Source organism: Cervus canadensis, chromosome 2 (genome assembly GCF_019320065.1).
Source record: "Cervus canadensis isolate Bull #8, Minnesota chromosome 2, ASM1932006v1, whole genome shotgun sequence".
NCBI lineage: Eukaryota > Metazoa > Chordata > Mammalia > Artiodactyla > Cervidae > Cervus > Cervus canadensis.
The window spans coordinates 84510339-84532774 of record NC_057387.1 but is presented as its reverse complement, the minus strand read 5'-3'; the positions used below and the strand labels follow the sequence as shown (position 1 = coordinate 84532774).

The 22436-nt window shown below is 41.1% G+C and overlaps 1 protein-coding gene across 3 annotated transcripts in view; it reads left to right on the top strand.

The window, feature by feature from the left end:
- Positions 1-22436, top strand: part of LOC122436913 (cytochrome P450 2J2-like) — a 74376-nt gene that overhangs the window by 14091 nt on the left and 37849 nt on the right. The window contains exons 6-8 of one of the 3 annotated variants that reach the window (XM_043461172.1): positions 13690-13831; positions 14179-14366; positions 17027-17165. The exons of 1 other annotated variant lie outside the window; for it this stretch is intronic. In XM_043461172.1, the coding sequence (XP_043317107.1) occupies positions 13690-13831; positions 14179-14366; positions 17027-17165 (469 nt within the window). The remainder of the gene's footprint in view (positions 1-13689; positions 13832-14178; positions 14367-17026; positions 17166-22436) is intronic. One more of the 3 variants, XM_043461174.1, reaches the window with a different exon arrangement.

The following is a 22436-nucleotide window of genomic DNA, read 5'->3' as shown; positions in this document are numbered from 1 at the left end:
TAATCTTCACTTTTTGAATGTTGACTTTTAAGCCAGGTTTTTCACTCTCCTCTTTCACCTTCATCAAGAGGCTCTTCAGTTCCTCTTTGCTTTCTGCCATAAGAGTGATATCATCTGCATATCTGAGGTTATTGATATTTCTCCCAGCAATCCTGATTCCAGCTTGTGCTTCATCCAGCCCAGCATTTTGCATGATGTAATCTGAATATAATTTAAATCAGCAGGGTGACAATATACAGCCTTGAGAAACTCTTTTCCCAATTTGGAAACAGTCTGTTGTTCCATGTTCCATTCTAACTGTTGTTTCTTGACCTGCATACAGATTTCTCAGGAGGCAGGTAAGGTGTCTGGTATTATCATATCTGTGAGAATTTTCGACAGTTTGTTGTGATCTGCACAGTCAAAGGCTTTGACGTAGTCAATAAAGCAGATGTAGATATTTTTCTGGAACCCTCTTGCTTTTTTTAAAAAATTAATTTGTTTTTTTATTGAAGGAGAATTGCTTTACAGAATTTTGTTGTTTTCTGTCAAACCTCAACATGAATCCACCATAGTTACACATATATCTCCTCCCTTTTGAACCTCCCTCCCATCTCCCTCCCCATCCCACCCCTCTTGTTTGATACAGAGCCCCTGTTTGAGTTTCCTGAGCCACATAGCAAATTCCCATTGGCTATCTATTTTAAATATGGTAATATAAGTTTCCATGTTACTCTTTCCATACATCTCACCCTCTCTTCCCCTCTCCACATGTCCATAAGTCTATCTCTATGTCTGTTTCTCCACTGCTGACCTGTAAATAAATTCTTCAGTACCATTTTTTCTAGATTCCGTATATATGTATTAGAATATGATATTTATCTTTCTCTTTCTGACTTACTTCACTCTGTATAATTGATTCTAGGTTCATCCACCTCATTGGAACTGACTCAAATGCATTCCTTTTTATGGTTGAGTAATATTCCATTGTGTATATATACATGACTTCTTTATCCATTTGTCTGTAGATAGATATCTAGTTTGTTCCATGTTCTAGCTATTATAAATAGTGCTGCAATAAACAATGAGATGCATGTGTCTCTTTCAATTTTTGTTTCCTCGGGGTATATACCTAGGAGTGGGGTTGCTGGGTCATATGATGGGTTTATTCCTAGCTTTTTAAGGAATCTGCATACCATCTTCCAAAGTAACTGTATCAATTTACATTCCCACCAACAGTGCAAGAGTGTTCCCTTTTCTCCATACCCTCTCCAGCATTTATTCTTTGTAGACTTTATGATGATGGCCATTCTGACTGATATGAAGTGATATCTCATTGTAGTTTTGATTTGCATTTCTCTAATAATGAGAAATGTTAAGCATCTTTTCATGTGCTTGTTAGCTATCTGTATGTCTTCTTTGGAGAAATGTCTGTTTAGGTCTTTTTCCTGCTTTTTGATTGGGCTGTTTGTTTTTCTGGCTTTGAGTTGTATGACCTGCTTGTATATTATGAAAATTAATCCTTTGTCATTTGTTTCATTTGCTATTATTTTCTCCCATTCTGAGGGTTGTCTTTTCACCTCGCTTACAGTTTCCTTTGCTGTGCAAAAGTTTAATCAGGTCCCACTTGTTTACTTTTGTTTTTATTTCTGTTGCTCTAGGAGGTGGGTTCCAGAGGATCTTGCTTTGAGTTACATCATTGAGTGTTCTGCATATGTTTTCCTCTAAGAGTTTTATAGTTTCTGGTCTTATGATCAGGTCTTTAATCCATTTTGAGTTTATCTTTTTGTATGATTTCAGGAAGTGTTCTAATTTCATTCTTTTACATGTAGCTGTCCAGTTTTTGTAGCACCACTTATTGAAGAGGCTGTCTTTGCCCCCATTGTATATTCATGCCTCCTTTGTTAAAAATAAGGTACCCAGGTGTGCATGGGTTTATTTCTGGGCTTTCTATCTTGTTCCATTGGTCTATATTTCTTTTTTTGTGCCAGTACCATCTTTTCTTGATTACTGTAGCTTTGTAGCATAATCTGAAGTCAGGAAGGGTGATTCCTCCAGCTCCATTCTTACTTCTCAAGATTGCTTTGGCTATTTGGGGTCTTTGTGTTTCCATATGAATTTGTTCTGGTTCTGTGAAAAATGTCTCTGGCAATTTGATAGGGATCACATTGAATCTGTAGATTGCATTTGGTAGTATAGTCATTTTCATAATATTGCTTATTCCTACCCAGGAAGACGAACTATCTCTGCATCTATTTATGTTGTCTTTGATTTCCTTCGTTAGTGTCTTATATATTTCTGTGCACAGTTCTTATGTCAAGTTTATTCCTTGATATTTAATTCTTTTTGCTGCAGTGGTGAGTGGGATTGATTCCTTAATTTCTCTTTCTGATTTTTCATTGTTAGTATATAGAAATGCAAGTGATTTCTGTGTATTGATTTTGTGTCCTGCAACTTTGTTAAATTCACTGATTAGCTATGTAATTTTCTGATACTTCTTTTGGGTTTTCTATGTACAGTGTCATGTCATCTGCAAACAGTGAGAGCTTTTCTTCTTTTCTGATCTGGATTCCTTTTGTTTCCTTTTCTTCTCTGACTGCAGTAACTAGGACTTCTGGAATGATATTGAATAATAGTGGTGAAAGTGGACACCCTTGTCTTCTTCCTGATATTAGGGGGAATACTTTCAGTTTTTTGACATTGAGTATAATGTTTGCTATAGTCTTATAATTTATGGCCTTTACTATTTTGAGGTAGGTTCCTTCTATGCCAATTTTTGAACGGTTTTAATCTTAAATGATTTTTTTTTAATCATAAAAAGAAACACCTGGAGTAACAGGCAAATTTGGCCTTGGAGTATGGAATGAAGCAGGGCAAAGGCTAATAGAGTTTCGCCAAGAGAACGCACTGGTCATAGCAGACACCCTCTTCCAACAACACAAGAGAAGACTCTACACATGGACATCCCCAGATGGTCGACACTGAAATCAGATTGACTATATTCTTTGCAGCAAAAGATGGAGAAACTCTATACAGTCAGCAAAAACAAGACCAGGAGCTGACTGTGGCTCAGATCATGAACTCCTTATTGCCAAATTCAGGCTTAAACTGAAGAAAGTAGGGAAAAACCACTAGGCCATTCAGATATAACCTAAATCAAATCCCTTATGACTATACAGTTGAAATGAGAAATAGATTTAAGGGACTAGATCTCATAGACACAGAGCCTGATGAACTACGGACGGAGGTTCGTGACATTGTACAGGAGACAGGGATCAAGACCATCCCCATGGAAAAGAAATGCAAAAAGGCAAAATCGTTGCCTAAGGAGGCCTTACAAACAGCTGTGAAAGGAAGAGAAGTGAAAAGCAAAGGAGAAAAGGAAAGATATTCCCATTTGAATGCAGAGTTCCAGAGAATAGCCAGGAGAGATAAGAAAGCCTTCCTCAGTGATCAATGCAAAGAAATAGAGGAAAACAACAGAAAGGGAAAGACTAGAGATCTCTTCAAGAAAATTAGAGATACCAAAGGAACATTTCACAGAAAGATGGGTTCGATAAAGGACAGGAATCGTATGGACCTAACAGAAGCAGAAGATATTAAGAAGATGTGGCAAGAATACACAGAAGAACTGTAGAAAAAAGATCTTCATGACCCAGATAATCACGATGGTGTGATCCCTCACCTAGAGCCAGTCATCCTGGAATGTGAAGTCAAGTGGGCCTTAGAAAGCATCACTATGAACAAAGATAGTGGATGTGATGGAATTCCAGTTGAACTATTTCACATCCTGAACGATGATGCTGTGAAAGTGCTGCACTCAATATGCCAGCAAATCTGGAAAACTCGGCGGTGGCCACAAGACTGGAAAAGGTCAGTTTTCATTCCAATCCCTAACAAAGGCAATGCCAAAGAATGCTCAAACTACCACCCAATTGCCCTGCTCTCACATGGTAGTAAAGTAATGCTCAAAATTCTCCAAGCCAGGCTTCAGCAATAAGTGAACTGCAAACTTCCAGATGTTCAAGCTGGTTTTAGAAAAGTCAGAGGAACCAGAGATCAAATTGCCAACATCCACTGGATCATCAAAACAGCAAGAGAGTTCCAGAAAAACATCTATTTCTGCTTTATTGACTATGCCAAAGCCTTTGACTGTGTGGATCACAATAAACTGTGGAAAATTCTGAAAGAGATGGGCATACCAGACCACCTGACCTGCCTCTTGAGAAACCTGTATGCAGGTCAGGAAGCACAGTTAGAAGTGGACATGGAACAACAGGCTGGTTCCAAATAGGAAAAGGAGTACATCAAGGCTGTATATTGTCACCCTGCTTATTTAACTTATATGCAGAGTACATCATGAGAAACACTGGGCTGCATGAAGCACAAGCTGGAATCAAGACTGCCGGGAGAAATATCAATAACCTCAGATATGCAGATGACACCACCCTTATGGCAGAAAGTGAAGAGGAACTAAAAAGCCTTTTGATGAAGGTGAAAGAGGAGAGTGAAAAAGTTGGCTTGAAGCTTAACATTCAGAAAACTAAGATCATGGCATTTGGTCCCATCACTTCATAGAAAATAGAAGGGGAGACAGTGGAGACAGTCAGAGTTTATTTTTGGGGGCTCCAAAATCACTGCAGATGGTGATCACAGTCATGAAATTAAAAGCCGCTTACTCCTTGGAAGGAAAGTTATTACCAAACTAGATAGTATATTAAAAAGCAGAGACATTACTTTGCCAACAAAGATCCATCTGGTCAAGGCTATGGTTCTTCCAGTGGTCATGTATGGATGTGAGAGTTGGTCTGTGAAGAAAGCTGAGCACTGAAAAATTGATGCTTTTGAACTGTGGTGTTGGAGAAGACTCTTGAGCGTCCCTTGGACTGCAAGGATATCCACCCAGTCCATGCTAAAGGAGATCAGTCCTGGGTGTTCATTGGAAGGACTGATGCTGAAGCTGAAACTCCAATACTTTGGCCACCTCATGTGAAGAGTTGACTCATTGGAAAAGACCCTGATGCTGGGTGGGATTGAGGGCAGGAAGAGAAGGGGACGAGAGAGGATGAGATGGCTAGATGGCATCACCGACTCAATGGGCATGAGTTTGAGTAAACTCTGGGTGTTGGTGATGGACAGGGAGGCCTGGCGTGCTGCGCTTCATGGGGTCGCAAGGAGTCGGACATGACTGAGCGACTGAACTGAACTTAACTGAATCATATATGGGTGCTGTATTTTATCAAAATCTTTTTCTGCATCTATTTAAATGATATGGTTTTTATCTTTCAATTTGTTAATATGGTATATTACATTGAATGATTTGAGTATATTGTAGAATCCTTACATCCCTGGAATAAACCCAACTTTATCATGATGTATGAGCTTTTTGATGTGTTGCTAAAATTTTGTTGAGGATTTTTGCATCTATGTTCATCAGTGATATTGGCCTGTAGCTTTCTTTTCTTGTGTTGTCTTTGCCTGGTTTTGGTATCAGGGTGATGATGGCCTCGTAGAATGAGTTTGGAAGTGTTCCTTCCTCTGCAATTTTTGGAAAGAGTTTTAGAAGGACAGGCAATAGGTCTTCTCTAAATGTTTGATAGAATTCTCCTGTGAAGCCATCTGGTCCTGGGCTTTTGTTTTTTTGGGAAATTTTTGATCACAGCTTCAATTTCAGTGCTTGTATTTGGGTTGTTCATAATTTCTATTTCTTGCTGGTTCCGTGTTGGAAGATGGAACTTTTCTAAGAATCTGTCCATTTCTTCCAGGTTATCCATTTTATTGCCATAGAGTTGTTCATAATAGTCTCTTATGATCCTTTGTATTACTGCACTGTCTGTTGTAACCTCTTCTTTTTCATTTCTAATTTTGTTGATTTGATTCTTCTCTTTTTCCTTGAAGAGTCTGGATAAAGCTTTGTCAATTTTGTTTATCTTCTCAAAATCAGCTTTTAGTTTTATTAATCTTTACTATTGTTTCTTTCATTTCTTTTTCATTTATTTCAGCTTGGATTTTTATGGTTTCTTTCCTTCTACTTATTTTTGGATTTTTTTTTGTTTTTCGTTTCCCAGTTGTTTTAGATGTAATGTTAGGTTGTCTATTTGATGTTTTTCTTGTTTCTTGAGGTAGGATTGTATTGCTATAAACTTCCTCTTAGAACTGCTTTCGCTGCATCCCATAGGTTTTGAGTTGTCCTGCTTTCATTGTCATTTCTTTCTAGAAACTTTTTGATTTCCCTTTTGATTTCTTCAGTATCCTGTTGGTTATTTAGAAATGTATTGTTTAATCTCCAAGTGTTTGTGTTTCTTACAATTTTTTCTTGTATTTGATATCTAGTCTCATAGAATTGTGGTCGGAGAAGATGCTTGATATGATTTCAATTTCTTAAATTCACTGAGGTTTGATTTGTGACCCAAGATGTGGTCTGTCCTGGCAAATGTTCCATGTGTACCTGAGAAGTTGTATTCTTCTGCATTTGGATGGAATGTCCTGAAGATAGGAATGACATCCATATCATCTAATGTATCATTTAAGACTTGTGTTTCCTTATTAATTTTCTGTTTTGATGACCTGTCCATTGGTGTCAGTGGGTGTTAAAGTCTCCTACTATTATTGTGCTACTGTCAATTTCTCCTTATGTCTGTTAGTGTTTGTCTTATGTATTGAGGTGCTCCTATGTTGGGTACATAGATATTTACAATTGTTATCTCTTCCTCTTGATTGTTCCCTTGATCATTATGTAGTGTCCTTCCTTATCTCTTGTAATCTTCTTCATTTTAAGGTCTGGTTTGTCTGATATGAGGATTGCTGCTCCAGCTTTCTTTTGCTTCCAATTTGCAAGGAATATATTTTTCCATCCTTTCACTTTCAGTCTATATGTGTCTTTAAATCTAAAGTGGTTTTCTTGTAGACAGCATATATATGGGTCTTGTTATTGTATCCATTCAGCCAGTCTGTGTCTTTTGGTTGGAATATTTAATCCATGTACATTTAAAGTAATTATTGATATACATGTTCCTATTGCCATTTTCTTAATTGTTTGGGGTTTGATTTTGTAGGTCTTTTTCTTCTCTTGTATTTCTTGACTATAAGTCCCTTTAACATTTGCTGTAAAGCTGGTTTGGTGGTACTGAATTCTCTTAACTTTTGCTTGTCTGAAAAGCTTTTTATCTCTCCATCAATTTTGAATGAGATCCTTGCTGAGTTCAGTAATCTTGGTTGTAGATTTTTCCCTTTCATTACTTTAAATATATCCTGCCGTTCCCTTCTGGCCTGCAGAGTTTCTGCTGAAAGATCAGCTACTAAGCAGATGGGGTTTCCCTTGTATGTTAGTTGTTGCTTTTCCCTTACTGCTTTTAATATTCTTTCTTTGTGTTTAGTCTTTGTTAGTTTGATTAGTATGTGTCTTGGTGTGGTTCTCCTTGGGTTTATCATAAATGGGACTCTTTGTGCCTCTTGAAATTGACTATTTCCTCTTCCATGTTGGGGAAATTTTCAACTATAATCTCTTCAAAAATTTTCTCATACCCTTTCTTTTTCTATTCTTCTTCTGGGACCCCTATAATTCGAATGTTGGGATGTTTGATATTGTCTCAGAGGTCTCAGAGACTATCGTCAGTTCTTTTCATTCTTTTTACTTTATTCTGTTCTTCAGAAGTTATTTCCACAATTTTGTCTCCCAGCTCACTGATTCGTTCTTCTGCTCAGATATTCTGATATTGATTCCTTCTAGAGTATTTTCAATTTCAGTAATTGTCTTGTTTGTCTCTCTTTGCTTATTCCTTAATTCTTCTAGGTCTTTGTTAATTCTTGCATTTTCTCCATTTTGTTTTCAAGGTTTTTGATCATCCTTACTATCATTATTCTGAATTCTTTTTCAGGTAGTTTGCCTATTTCCTCTTCATTTATTTGGACTTCTGTGCTTCTAGTCTGTTCCTTCATTTGCATAGTGTTTCTCTGCCCTTTCATTATTTTTTTTTAACTTATTGTGTTTGAGGTCTACTTTTCTCAGGCTTCAAGGTTGAGTTATTTCTTCTTTTTGGTTTCTGTCCTCCTAAGGTTGGTCCAGTGGTTTGTGTAAGCTTTGTGTAGGATGGGATTTGTGCTGAGTTTTTTGTTTGTTTGTTTTTCCTCAGATGGGCAAGGCTGAGTGAGGCGGTAATCCTTTCTGCTGGTGATGGGGTTTGTATTGTTTTGTTTGTTGTTTAGATGAAGCATCCTGCACAGGGTTGCTACTGGTGTTTGAGTGATGCCATATTTTGTATTCAAGTGGCTTCCTTTGTGTGAGTTCTCACTATCTGATATTCCCTGGGGTTAGTTCTCTGGTAGTCTAGGGTCCTGGAGTCAGTGCTTTCACTCCAAAGGCTCAGGGCTTGATCTCTGGTCATGAACAAAAATTCCACAAGTGGTTTGCTATGGTTAATATTAAGTGAGATTAACACAAATACCGCAAACCAAGAAACCAAAGATGAACCCCTGACAAATGGTGGTTATAAAATCAGGTAAATAATAATTAAAATAACAGAATATACACATATACCCATAAGTAAAGTCAAAACAGTCCAACAAAAATCAAGTAGAGTAGATTGACCAGGTGAACAAAGGAAATAAAAAATTATATTTACCAGTTAAGAACAAAACTAACTAAAGCAAAGTGTAAAACAAAACTAAATCAAGGTGCAAATAAAGCAATGAAAGCAAAGCTAACAAATATGTTGAGAGAAAAGTAAAGAAAGAAAGAATAGATATGCAAAGTTAAATAGACATGGATTCAGAAGATTTATATACATTAAAGATTAACTGCAAAAGGAAAGAAGAGTAGGAAAGGCAAACCAACGAATAAATGTAGAAAAATATATAGTAGGTTTAAAAAATTAAAATTATAAAAAAGAGAAAAGAAAAAAAAAAACAAGATTAAAAAATGGAAGAAGAAAGAAAGAAAAAGGAAAACTCCACAGAACTGCAAAAGCCCAATACAGAGGCAGAGGTTTATAACAACAGTAAAAAGTGCCACTGAATACACACACACACACACACACACCCATAAGCAAAATCAAAACAGTCCAACAAAAATAAAGTACAAAATTAATAGATTAACCTGGTGAACAAAGGAAACCAAAAATTATATCTACCAGTTAAGAATAAAACTAACTAAAGCACAAACTGGAAAAGAAAACAAAAGCAAGGTGCCAATTGGGGAATAAAGCAATGAAAATGAAACTAACGAACATACTGAGAGGAAAGGAAAGGATGTAAAGAAAGAAAGAATAGATATGTGAAGTTAAATAGAGGTAGATAAAGAAGATTTATATACATTAAAGATTAACTGCAAGGGGAGAAGAACAGTAGGAAAAGAAAACAAAGGAATAAATGTAGAAAAATAATAATAGGTTTAAAAAGTCAAAAATTAAAATTAAAGAGAAAATTTTAAAAAGGGAAAACTCCACAGAACTGTGAAAGCCCAACATAGAGGCAGAGGTTCATAACAATAATAAAAAGTGTGACTGAGAAAAAATAAAGCTCAAAAGCTTAACTAGATTTCATAGTGCCAATAAAATCAACAACTACAACAGAAATGTGGGAGGGAGGGGAGAAAAAAAGTCCAAAAGAATATACAGAACAAAACACAAGAATAATAAATGTTTTCCTTGATTTACTGCTGTCAAGAGTCCTTTCCCTCGCTGGGAGTCACAGCCCACCTCACCTCCACAGGATGCCCTCCAACACTGTGCTGATCTCTGAACCTGCTGTGGGGGCAGCTCAGATTCTAATCTGGTCCTACCCCCGTGTGTTCTTGCCTGCAATGTCCACAGCTATCAGAGCTAGTGCATTTTCTTCTGTGTGAGCTCTCAGTGTCCTTTTATATATTCCATAGACACAGAGTCTGCCTAGTTGATCCTGTGGGTTTAATCTGCAGCTTGTACAGCTGGTGGGAAGATTTTGGGTCTTCTTCCTTAGCCACACTGCCCCTGGGTTTCAATTGTGGTTTTATTTCCACCTCTGCACGTAGGTCATCCACCATTCACTGGGGTTTGCTTCTGAGGCTACCCTGGAGGACTTGGATTTGCCCTTGTGAGGGCCAAGTGCAGAGGTGGTGCAGCTGCTTGGGTAGCAGGGGTTTTGGCAGCACCAGGTACTCAGAGGAGTTGGCGGCTAGGGCAGCAGGAAATATAGTGCTCTAGAAGGGTATGACAACCAGTAATGGCCAATGTGCTTCAGTATTCTTACTGTGAGAAGCTCCCTTACAGAGAAGCCTGCCAGGCCACAGTCTACAGGGTCGCAAAGAGTTGCACATGAATGAAGTGATCCTGTTTGCATAGAGGCAAGACTTTTTTTTTTTTTTTTTTTTGGCTTGTGGCAGCTCTGCCCCAGTGAGAGCTGAGCGTGAAGGTGGTGCAGCTTGCGGGGACCCTGGCAGCACCAAGTGTGTGGGGACATGGACTGCCTCCATCGCAGGAGTTATGGCCCTCTCAGAGTCTGTTTCAAGCCTCTTGTAGCTGGTGCTCTGAAGGCCTCTTTGGCCAGCCTTGCTCTGTAGCTCTGTCCATTCAGGCTCTTAGAGGGCCCCCTCGCCTGCGGTCCTTTTCTGTTGTTGGGCACGTCAGGCACACAGAGGGGCCCACCTGGCTGGGGTCCTACTCTGTAGATCCACGCATCAGGCACTTAAATGGGCACCCTGGGTGGGGTCCTACTCTGTAGATCCGCGCATCAGGCACTTAAACGGGCACCCTGGGTCCCCACCGAGGATGCTGAACTACTCTGTAGTTCAGTGCCTCACGCGTTTGATGGGCCAGCCTCTCTATTGTTCAGCTGGGGATGCTGGTATGTGAGGAAAGAGAGAGGCTATGGTGATGGCTTTGCTTTCATGGCTGCCCGGGTTTTTTCCATAGGCATTTCCCACCATAATCTTCTTGTTCACATCCCCTTGATCTGTCTCTCTGTAACCAACAGCAGCCCTCACCCTGGGATTGCTCCACAATCCGTAAACTCCATCTCCCAACCGTTGCACCTGCCAGGGGACCTGTGTCCCTGTCCAGGGTATGTATGGCTACAGCAAGGACTGTCTGGTTCTCATTCCATTTAGGCTGCCACAGATCAGCTGTTTCACTCTCAGCCTTAAATGTTTCTCCTCTGACTCAGACAATTGCCCCAATGTGGGGATCAGACCCCTGCTTCAGTTCCCCCACCGGTTAAGAGCAGGTCCACTCCTACTGACACTCCTGTTTTTCCCCCTCATTCCCTCATCCTACTGAGTTCTGCATGGTTCTATATATTCTTTTCTGCTGGTCAGGTCCTCCTGTCCACTCTCAGCTGGTGTTCTGCATGCACATCTGTGTCTGAAGGTGTATTCCTGATGTATCTGTGGAGAAAGATGTACTCCATGTCCACCTACTCCTCCACCATCTTATTCTCCTCCTCAAGCTTCCGTGAGGTTTCTTTAAAGAGAACCATAAAGGTGTGTGTCGTGAGCTCTTCAAAGCGTTTTGCCTGTGGATTGGAGCACGCAGATGTCCTGTGCTGGCTCCCAGCTTGTGGTGGGACAGTGCTGCATCGAGTTCCTCGCAAGCACCCCATGTCTTGCTGATGTGCTCAGGAGAAGCAGTCAATGTGAATGGTCTCTCTTGCTTTTTGATGATCCAACAGATGTTGGCAATTTGATCTCTGGTTCCTCTGTCTTTTCTAAATCCACCTTGAACATCTGGAAGTTCTTGGTTCACATCCTGTTGAAGCCTTGCTTGGAGAATTTTTAGCATTACTTTGCTAGTGTGTGAGATGAGTGCAATTGTGCAGTAGCTTGACATTCTTTGGCATTGCCTGTCTTGGGGACTGGAATGAGAACTGACCTTTTCCAGTCCTATGACCATGGCTGAGTTTTCCAAATTTGCTGACATACTGAGTGCAGCACTTTAACAGCATCATTTTTTAGGATTTGAAATGGCTCAACTGGAATTCCATCACCTCCGGTAGCTTTGTTATTAGTGATACTTCCTAAGGCCCACTTGACGTCACATTCCAGGATGTTTGGCTCTATGTGAGTGATCACACCATCACGGTTATCTGGGTCATGAAGATCTTTTTTGTATAGTTCTTCCGCATATTCTTGCCACCTCTTCTTAATATCTTCTGCTTCTGTTAGGTCCATACCATTTCTGTCCTTTATTGTGCCCATCTTTGCATGAAATGATCCCATGGTATCTTTAATTTTCTTGAAGAGATCTCTAGTCTTTCCCATTCTATTGTTTTCCTCTATTTCTTTGCACTGATCACGTAGGAAGGCTTTCTTATCTCTCCTTGCTGTTCTTTGGAACTCTGTGTTCAGATGGATATATCTTTCCTTTTCTCCTTTGCCTTTAGCCTCTTTTCTTTTCTCAGCTATTTGTAAGGCCTCCTCAGACAATCGTTTTGCCTTTTTGCATTTCCTTTTCTTGATCATCTCCTCCTTTACAATGTCATGAACCTCATCCATAGTTCTTCAGGCACTCTATCAGATCTAATCCCTTGAATCTATCTGTCACTTCCACAGTATAAGCGTAAGGATTTGGGTCATACCTGAATGGTCCAGTGGTTTTCCCTACTTTCTTCAATTGAGTTCTTAGGAAAGCCCAAATACTGCCTTTTCAGTCTAGTCTCTATGCTCTGCCCATATCTGAAAGACCTGTACACAGTATGAAAAAGAAGCATTGTTTCATTAATACCTGTACCAAAGTCCAATCCACTAGCCCTTTCCCAGTTCCCAGTGCAGAGCATAAGCGAACATGAGTCAGATGCCAAAGGTTAGCCTCAAGTGGAGGACTTTTGCCTTCCTCCATCCTCCCTATTTCATGCACTTTCAAATGTTATTTGTAAGATGCATGGAAAAGGCCAAATAGGTTATATGTCCTTTAACATAGTAAGCCCTCTGGTTAATACTCATCACTGCATCAGTGTCATCATTTTTAACTCATTTTCAACTCTTGCAGTTGAAATAACTGTGCATTTTTCTCTGCCTCCTATTTCACTTTATTATTATACCATTAATAGAGGCATTGATTTCTCCTGAGAGGAAGCGATTTCACTTGTTATAAGGTGTGCAGGTGTGCGACCACACACAGAGGAACACGGACACTTTCAAACTTCTGTAGGGAGCTGGTGAAGATGCTAAAGTGCCATGAGGAATGTCTGTTGGAATCAGGGAATTTTAACCTAAAAAGAAAGATGTTAATGGGAAATTATGAAAACTGTTGTACTTCAGAGAAATTCATTGTATTCTTTATGATAACAGTACAAACATTTGTTGAGGATTTCTTATATGACCTTTCCATCTCACATAGTTCATCATGCCAATTGAGGGATGAGTATTGAACATAGTTTGAAAGGTTTAGTAACTTGGTCAAGTCATACACATAGTGAATGGTGTGGCTAATATTGGAACCCAAATATTATTATATTTCCAATATAATAATATACTATTATAATAATAAATAATAGACTCTCCCAAAATGTGGAAGTAAAGAGGATGTCTCAAATTTCACCCATCTAAGGTGACAAGAGATTCCAACACTTGGAGTATGCTAATGATACTGCAATAATAAGCCTCTGCCTGCTGAGATGGTCAAAGGAAAAGTCATTTCTCTTGGGGGAATCTCTCCTCCCATGTTCTCACTAGGATGAAGCCTCCTATGTTGTGGCAACTAAGAACCATCTGGGTAAACCAATAATCACTGTATTTTCTAGCATAAGGGTGATGCTGCTTCAAGTTTCCGTGAAGAAAACCTCATCTACAACACCCTGGACCTCTTCTTTGCTGGAACAGAGACAACTTCAACCACCCTGCGCTGGGGGCTGCTCTACATGGCCCTGAACCCCGAAATCCAAGGTGAGCTCATTAGTGGATGGGCCTAGGCCAGGTCAGTATGCTTCCATAAATTAGTTCATCTATGTCTCAATATTCCTCAAGGGATGTTGATTCACCTTCACTAATAAGAGGAACCTGAGGCTCACACAGCTTTAGGAACTCGCAGCAGGAATGTTGTTGAGCAAGAGTTTTCCACCTAATTTGTCTCACACCAGGGCCCACTTTCCACTCTCATGCCTCAGTTGAGAAGCTAGTCTGGAGAGCCTAAGATAGCCATTTTGATGCTGGTTATTTCATTCCTTAACTCAACCAGACTCAAGGAGAGTTATGGGAAAACAGAATAATAGAACCACCTCTGCTTTTTTCAGAAAAAGTCCAAGCTGAGATTGACAGGGTGCTTGGCCAATCACAACAGCCAAGCACAGCCGCGCGAGAGTCCATGCCCTACACCAACGCTGTCATCCACGAGGTGCTGCGAATGGGGAACATCATCCCTCTGAACGTGCCCCGGGAGGTGGCAGTGGACACCACCCTGGCCGGATACCACCTGCCCAAGGTAATAAGGCCCCACTCGTAGCCTCAGGTCCCCAAGCTCATATTTTAAATGGTGGGATTCTCACCTGGACAAGTGACGTGTTTTCTTGTCTTAGCGAAACACTTCAATGGGGAGAGACAGAGATAATTACTAACCTAATACTGGATATTTTTCTTCATGTGGGGTCTTCAGAACATTATCAAATCAATGGTAATTGGTGTTCTGAAGGAGAACGGAAATTCCTCCGTCAAGCACGTTCAGGCAAAGGCTGAATTTTCTCTGCTGTGAAATTTCTTATTCTTTTTACTGCGTGATGTGCAGGCGGCATTTCTCCATCAGCCTTTGCCATGAAGTCCTTTTCTTTGTCATGGGAGGGCTTCTGATAGGATAGTGACTTGCCAGATTTATTTTTGGAAAATTCTGCTTCACAATCCTGGGGCTATAGAATGTTAAAAGATGAGGGAGAGTTGAGACCTCCTGGGCCATCACGTTAAACAGATGTTTCTAACGTAATATCCCCACAGGTATTGACTTGACTTACAGTCCCTTGATGGGACTACCTCACAAGAGGATGAATCCAAGTCTGTGCACATTAAATATCACAAAAGGAGAGAACTAATGAATGCTTTTTAAGGAGCAGTTATGTACTATGAACTATAGATTCTTTCAAAATGTCTTAATTCTCAATCGTTCTCTTATCTTCATTTTATGAATTTATACCAAGGCTCAGAGCTGTTTGGTCTTGTTAAAGATCCCTTGGCTACAAAGTCAGAAGAGTTGGGTTAAAGAAATGGAAGTGTTCTGATGCCCAGGTTCATCTTTTTTGTACTACACCATGTTCTCTCACAGGAGTTGCTTCATTTCACTTGTTTTCCAAAGAGTCTTCCTGCAACTGTTCTCAGCAGAGCCCTGTTAAATTCCCTCTCCTCACAAAGGCAGTTCTGTTCTCTCTGCCCATCACTCTTAGGATCTCAGCAAACAGCTGTCCTCTGCCGGATAGTGTCTCACCTGACACTGCAGATATACAGGACCTTGCTTTCTCGCCACCTTGGTCTATTTCTGTGGATCCATTCCAATCTGAGTCCCTCTGTGTATTGAACCTGGTGTTGATCTCAAGGCATAACTGGAAGAATCTCTCTTTGATGTAGTATTGGTCATGGTCCCTGCAGCCCTAGGAGAAAAAGCGATTCCTGCAGCGATTGCATTTACTATTTTCTTGCTGATTGACCATTTTATAGGTGAAGTCTGAGGTCTAAATGATATTGCAGGTGATGTTCACATATTCATAGCAATTCAGGTAACTCCAGAGAACCATCCGAGCTCAACAGACTGGTTCTACAGGACTTTTTTTTCCCTGATGTAGTATTCTGTGAGAATTAGAACAAATCCCTGGGTGGGGAACTTGCAACTGGAAAATGATTACAATACAGAAATTCTGCCCACAAGAGTGAAAGCCCTGAGCCCCAAGGCAGTCTTCCCAGCCAGGGAGTCCTGCAACAGGAGGAGGAGCCCCCAGGAATCTGACTTTGATTGCCAGCAGCTTTTGATTGCAGGATTTCCACAGAGCTAGAGGAACATCAACTCCACATATGCACACTAGCACCCAGGGAAAAATAGCAGTGACCTCATAAGAGACCTACCTGCAGAGGTAGGAGGCAACTGGGGCTCATGATAGTGACAAAGACCCTGGCACCAGCAGGTCTAATGAGGATTCCAGAGGCCACCATGCAGAAAGGTATGGGAACAAGTGATATGACCGAGAAACTGAAAGAGGCTTGATATAATGGGAGTGCAGGCAGAAGGACCATGACTCATAGAGGGCAGGTGATGTGTCCTTAATATAAGAGTGCTGGGAAATATTGGAGTGTATCCATCAAGTGCCAGATGCAATGGGTGGATAGCAGTGACATAACCAAATCATGTCCAAAGCTAACTCTGCTTTCTGTGTGTGAAGCACTTTGAAGAGGGGAGAGGATATAGAGTTGTAGCTAGGCCTGCTGTTGGAGTGTGGACAACCAAGGTAGTACCTTAGACCAGGAAGTGGAGGACATAACATGGAGATGATAGAATCAAGAGGAATTTCAAGGAAAATTGGCCAGCCTGGTTGAAGGATGGGATGAAAGCAGAATGAGGGAAAGGGAGACACTAAGGAGGACTCCTGGGTTTCTTGCTGTGTACCGGGAAGGACAGTGGTTCCTTCCACTGGGTGACCTGATTCTGTCATTAAATCTTCTGTGGAATGCCCTTCAATAATGAAGGGAAGAGAGTTGGAGAATCTTAGATGAATGAGACATGTTTCATGTTGGAGAAGCTGCCATGTCACTGAGCAACTGGGTTGATTTTGGTCCAGAACTGCCTGCCCACTGTCACATTCTTCTCTTACTGATGCATACACCTTCCCTCCCATGTTCTACACTGACAAGTCCCTGAAGAGACCCATTCTGCACTCGAGTAGTCACACTTCCGTGATACAGTTCCCAGCAGACAGTTTCAGTCCACCAGTGTAAGCTGTCCCGTGGCAGAGAGCATGGCTGGCCCCAGAAGGTGGTGAGCTGAGGAGGCTGAGGGAGTTCAGAATGCTGTCAGCCCTGGACCCCAGGCTGTGGGAGCTGGGGGACTGCCGCCCCTCTGCACACATGTGTTCAGTGATGTCTTGCATGAGTCACTTCTGTCTTCTCCAGGGCACCATGGTCATGACTAACCTGACTGCACTGCACAAAGACCCTGCAGAGTGGGCCACCCCTGACACCTTTAATCCAGAGCATTTTCTGGAGAATGGACAGTTTAAGAAAAGGGAATCCTTTATGCCTTTTTCAATAGGTGAGTAACAAGAAATAGGAGCATGGGGATTGAGTTCCTCTCTGCCCTCCCCTATTCTTGTGCTTGTGATGCTTTGCTTTAGTTGGAATGTCTCCAGATAGCCCTGCCCAGCATGACTCACTCTTGCATTGTTTGCACCCCAAGGTTCCCTAGGCTGTGCATCACCAAGACTCATGCCCTTACTTCCTAAGCCCTGGCTAGACTCTGATGGAGATTTCAGCTTCAAATTGTTCTCTCCCCAGAAACTTGGGGGATAGGAGTTTAGCCTCTGCCTGTTACCCACAAAGAAGATTGGACACTCACCACCTTTATTGGGCTTTAAATGTTCTGAGATCTTTTTAGGGCCTCCCACTCACAAAAACGTGAAGCTCATCGCTGAGAAAGGGATGGGGGAGGCTGCTTCCTTAGCACTGTGGGCATCACAAGTGATTCTAAGTACCATGGGCTTAAGTAGATGAGATTCTACTCTGTTAAGTTCTTCCTGAAGAGGTCCTTTTGCCTTTTTAAATGAGATGGTTAGATAAGCATCACCAACTCAAGGGACGTGAGTTTGAGCAAACTCCCAGAGATAGTGAAAGACAGGGAAGCCTGGTGTACTGCAGTATGTGGGGTCGCAAAGAGTCAGACACAACTTAGTGACTGAACAACAACGACCCTTTACAAATCTAAGTGATATATTGATGTGGTGCATAACTTGAAATATGAATGAGAATGCAGAGAAAACTCTTTCTTTCTTGTTTCTCAGCCAGCCAGTTGGGTGTAGTTGGGTGTTTTACTCATAATATTGTGAAATGAGTAAGAAAACTTCTTTTTGTATACCAGATAAAGAGTTAGTTATGTTGCTGAGATCATTTCAAATTGTTTCCTCTTGTTTCCTCAGTCCTTATATCTATAAATGTTTCCTGAGCACCTGTTATGTCTCAATTATGCAACCCTGTGAATATGACAATGATTAGGTAGAAAAAAAACCAGTGCAACTCTCATGGATCATGTGTTCTAGTTTAACGTTACAAGGTTCAAATTCCAATCACCACACTGGGGATAAGGCTCAAAAGTGGAGCTTAGCAGGGCCAACTATGGGATCTACAGTCTTAAAGCTCACAGGACACAACTAGAACTCAGGGTTGACCAGGTTTATCAAATACAAAAGCCTGTGCTGTTCCTAGCAGTGTCTCCTCAAAAAAGTAACTAAATGCTACAGTAAGTTGACACTTGAAATTCATAATAGTTTTCTTATCATTGCTGCTGCTGCTGCTAAGTCACTTCCGTCGTGTCCAACTCTCTGTGTCCCCATAGACGGCAGCCCACCAGGCTCCTCTGTCCCTGGGATTCTCCAGGCAAGAATACTGGAGTGGGTTGCCATTTCCTTCTCCTTTTCTTATCATTGTTAAATTAAATATAGACTTACTTTCTGTGACAATATAGTTTTGCTGATCTTGCCACAAAGGCACAGAAAGGGAGGGACTGGAATTTGAACCCATGTAGGAGTGATTCACAGCCCAGGCTTTCCTGCTTTAGAACACCGTCCTGGGTGTATCTGAACTCAGTCTGATTAGATCTTCTGTGTCTTTCTTCCTCTGGTTCTATGCTACCTTTGCTCACACTGGACAAGTAACTTTCTAATATGAAAGCAGACGTGAGATGTAGGAAAACCTCTAGTCTTCCTGTGTGCAAGAGCTTTATATTTCCTATCACAGTACAAGTTTCAGCTGTTTTATTTTAACTATTATAATTATTCTTGCTTCACTGTTTTGTTGTTGTTGTTATTGAGAGTTGTAACATGTCCTTTTAATTACATATTTCATTTGCAAGCAAATTATTGTATTTTATACTTACAGCAACCCAGCTATTAAGTTGGGAAAGCAATTAGTAGCTGCTTTCTCAGTGAAAGGAAGTAAGAATTAAGAAAGTTTTTTCTCATCCAAGGTCATGTGCCCAAGGAATCTGCTTCAAAGGGCCCAAAACTCAAGTTTCTGGTTTCTCTTTTTAAATTTTTGTTGAAGTATAGTTGATTTACAATATTGTATTAGTTTTAGGTGTACTGCAAACTGATTCAATTATACATACATATATATATCTTGCTTTCTAGGTTTTTTCCCCTTATAGTGAAAGAGAGTGAAGTCGCTCAGTCATATCTGACTCTTTGTGACCCCATGGACTGTAGCCTACCAGGCTCTTCCATCCATAGAATTTTCCAGGCAAGAGTACTGGGGTGAGTTGCCATTTCCTTCTCCAGGGGATCTTCCTGACACAGGGATCAAACCCAGGTCTCCCGAATTGCAGGCAGACGCTTTACCAATGGAGTCACCATTACAAAATATTGAGCATAGTTCGCTGTGCTCTATAGTAGGTCCTTGTTGGTTATATAGTAAGTTCTAATCTATTGCTCTTGCGAACATAATTAGATCTTTATTCATTTTCCTACTTAACGGCCCTTCCATCTAAAGACTCACCAAAGTTAGAGCATATGTATCTATTGCTATATTGCAACATTACAAAGATAGAAAACTCCATGACTTAAAATAAATAAGTGTATATTATTGCTCACAAGTCTACAGTTGAGCTGAGGGCTTCATGTTTCTTAGCTGGGCTCTCTTGCCCATTTGGGAGGTCAGTTGGCTGAAGGCTGATCTAGGATGACCTCAGCTGGGACAATGGGACTCTTTCCCAAGTTTCCTCCTCCAGCAGTCTAGTATAGCTGGTGTACATGTGGAGGATAAGACCGCAGGAGGGAAAAAAGCACACAGTGCCTCCCAAGGGCCAGGCTGGGAACTGGCCACCCTTGCTCCCATTGCATTCCTGTGTCCATGCAGGTCATACTGTGAGCCCCAGTTCCAGGGGAAGGGAAAATAGCACAGTTTTTATGGAAGAGCTATGAAGTCACATTGCCAGTGTTGCAGGTTCAGGGAAAGGGGGGAGATTGGAGCCAGTGTTGCAATCAAGTGATCTACCTGTCTTTCTGCCGGAGAAGACTGATTCAGACAAAGTAAACAATTTGGGGATTCCCTCAGCCGTGACTAAATGAAGGCTAGCTAAACAGAACAGGAAATAGAAACTAGAAAAATCCACTGACTTAAAATGTCAACACTGCTGTCAAGTTTACTCCCACCATACTCCTGTCTTTGGGGCACCATTTCTTTGTCTCATTCTTGATCCAGCCCTTTGTAAAGAAAGCTTCTTTAAAGGAATGGGGTGTGGAGAGATCCCTCCCTTCTCTTGGAAAGGTGATCAGATGTGAAATAGGATACATGCACAGTCCCAGGTGGCTCGTATGGAAAAGAATCCACCTGCAATGTGGGAGGCCTGGATTTGATCCCTGGGTCGGGAAGATCTCCTGGAGAAGGGCATGGCGACAAGTATTCTTGCCTGGAGAATCCCCTGGACAGAGGAGTCTGGTGGGCTACAGTCCATGGGATCACAAAGAGTTGGACACAGCTGAGCCACTAACAGGGCAGATGACAAAGGTATTATTGCAAACTTATTTTCGTATCTTCATTTAAGTTCTTCTCTTTTGATTCAACAAAGCAGCAGGCATATTCATGAAAGGCACGAGGCTGAGTCTTCAATTTTCAAAAACATCTCATGGAGATAAGATAGAGAGATCTTTTCTCAAAAAGTCTAAGTCAATTCTTTCATTTCTACTGGGGTAACTGACCTGATTAGTGATTTCCAGTTAGTGCAAGCACCAAAGAGAAGGTCCACGTTTCCAGGATGAAGCCTTGAAATAAGGTAGCCCTCCTTTTCATGATTTATAAATCAAATTCATATCTCTTGTTTTAATGGTATCATTGACCAGCCATACAGTATAGTTAGGAGAGAAATTATTTCACAAGCTTGGCAAGAAAGAACTGTTTAAATCAGAAAGAATAATCTATTTACTCAGAGCCCAGAGCTGGTTACTGATGTAATAAATACTGTAACCCTGGATCCTGACTCTATGGGTCCAACTTGATCCCAATACCTGGATTTTTCTAGGAGAATCCTGAGTATTTCCAAAATAGCTTATTTGGTGCTGTTTGAACAAATTTCCTCATTTGCTGCAATTTTAGCCAATTTCCCCATTTTTTTATTAGCGATGGGTAAGAGATCAGAATGAGGGGAACAGAGATTATTCGACATGTAGTGGTGAGAAACACAGGCACAATTATATAAAAATTACATAATTCTGAAGCATATTTTGATTTATTAAATACATTTGCAGATATTCTCTAATCTTATTTCCTCAACAACTTATTTAATCACTAAGTCATGTCCAACTCTTGCGACCCCATGGACTGTAACATGACAGGCTCCTCTGTCCGTGGCAGATCCCAGGCAAGAATACTCCAGTGAGTTGCCATTTTCTTCTCCAGGCGACCTTCCCCACCCAGAGATCAAATTTGCATCACTTATGTCTCCTGTCTCTCCTACATTGCAGGCTGATTCTTTACAGCTGAGCCCAAAGAAACACAACTGTAATTGCACTGGGAAATACAAAGTAGCAAAAGTTACACCCAGAATTAACTACAGAGGGTAATCTCAGTGACAGTGTGCCAGAGAATCTTTACAGAGATAGTGAGGATCTGTGTCAAATGTTAACAAGGGTTTCTTTTTGGATTTGGGGATTACAAACATCTTTTAATGTCTTTATACTTTTTACACATTTTTTTTTTCATTTTTGCAGTAAACATGTACTACTTAGGGAGAAAGTAAGTTATTAAAACACCCCCAAGAGAGATGATGGTAGAGACCAGTGTGGGGTGTTATAGCCCAAGTGGGGGCAGAGGGTGCCATGAAGGGGTGGGGGTAGGCTGGGGGAAGCCTGAAGCAGCTGACGCATGGCTGGGATGAGATGGGGTCGGCTCTGCACGGGGAGCCCTGGCAGGGAGGTTGCCAGTCATGAAGGAGGGAAAGGACACAGGGAAAAGGTGCCTCATACTTGAGAAACCTGCTTTGACACATACTTTCTTTTTCTTTTCAATAATTTTTTTGAAAATTGAAAGAGGTAAACGCAGAGTTTTGCTTTTGTCTGCTTTTGCCCTTTGCTAATGGATTTTTCTAAGACTTCTGGCGCGACCACATTTATAGGTCAACCTTGGCCCTCACTTGTTTCATCTGTACCCTGCACCTTCACCCTTGCTCACCTGTCTGACCCCTGAAGGCACTGAATGTGTGATTGTGGAATGAGCTTGGAGGGCTTCTGTTACCCCAGGTGGTTGTGATCAACGAAGCTGAGTACAGAGGGGCCCAGGGCCAGGCAGGCCTGCCCTTGGCTCAGGTTTTGCAAGACGT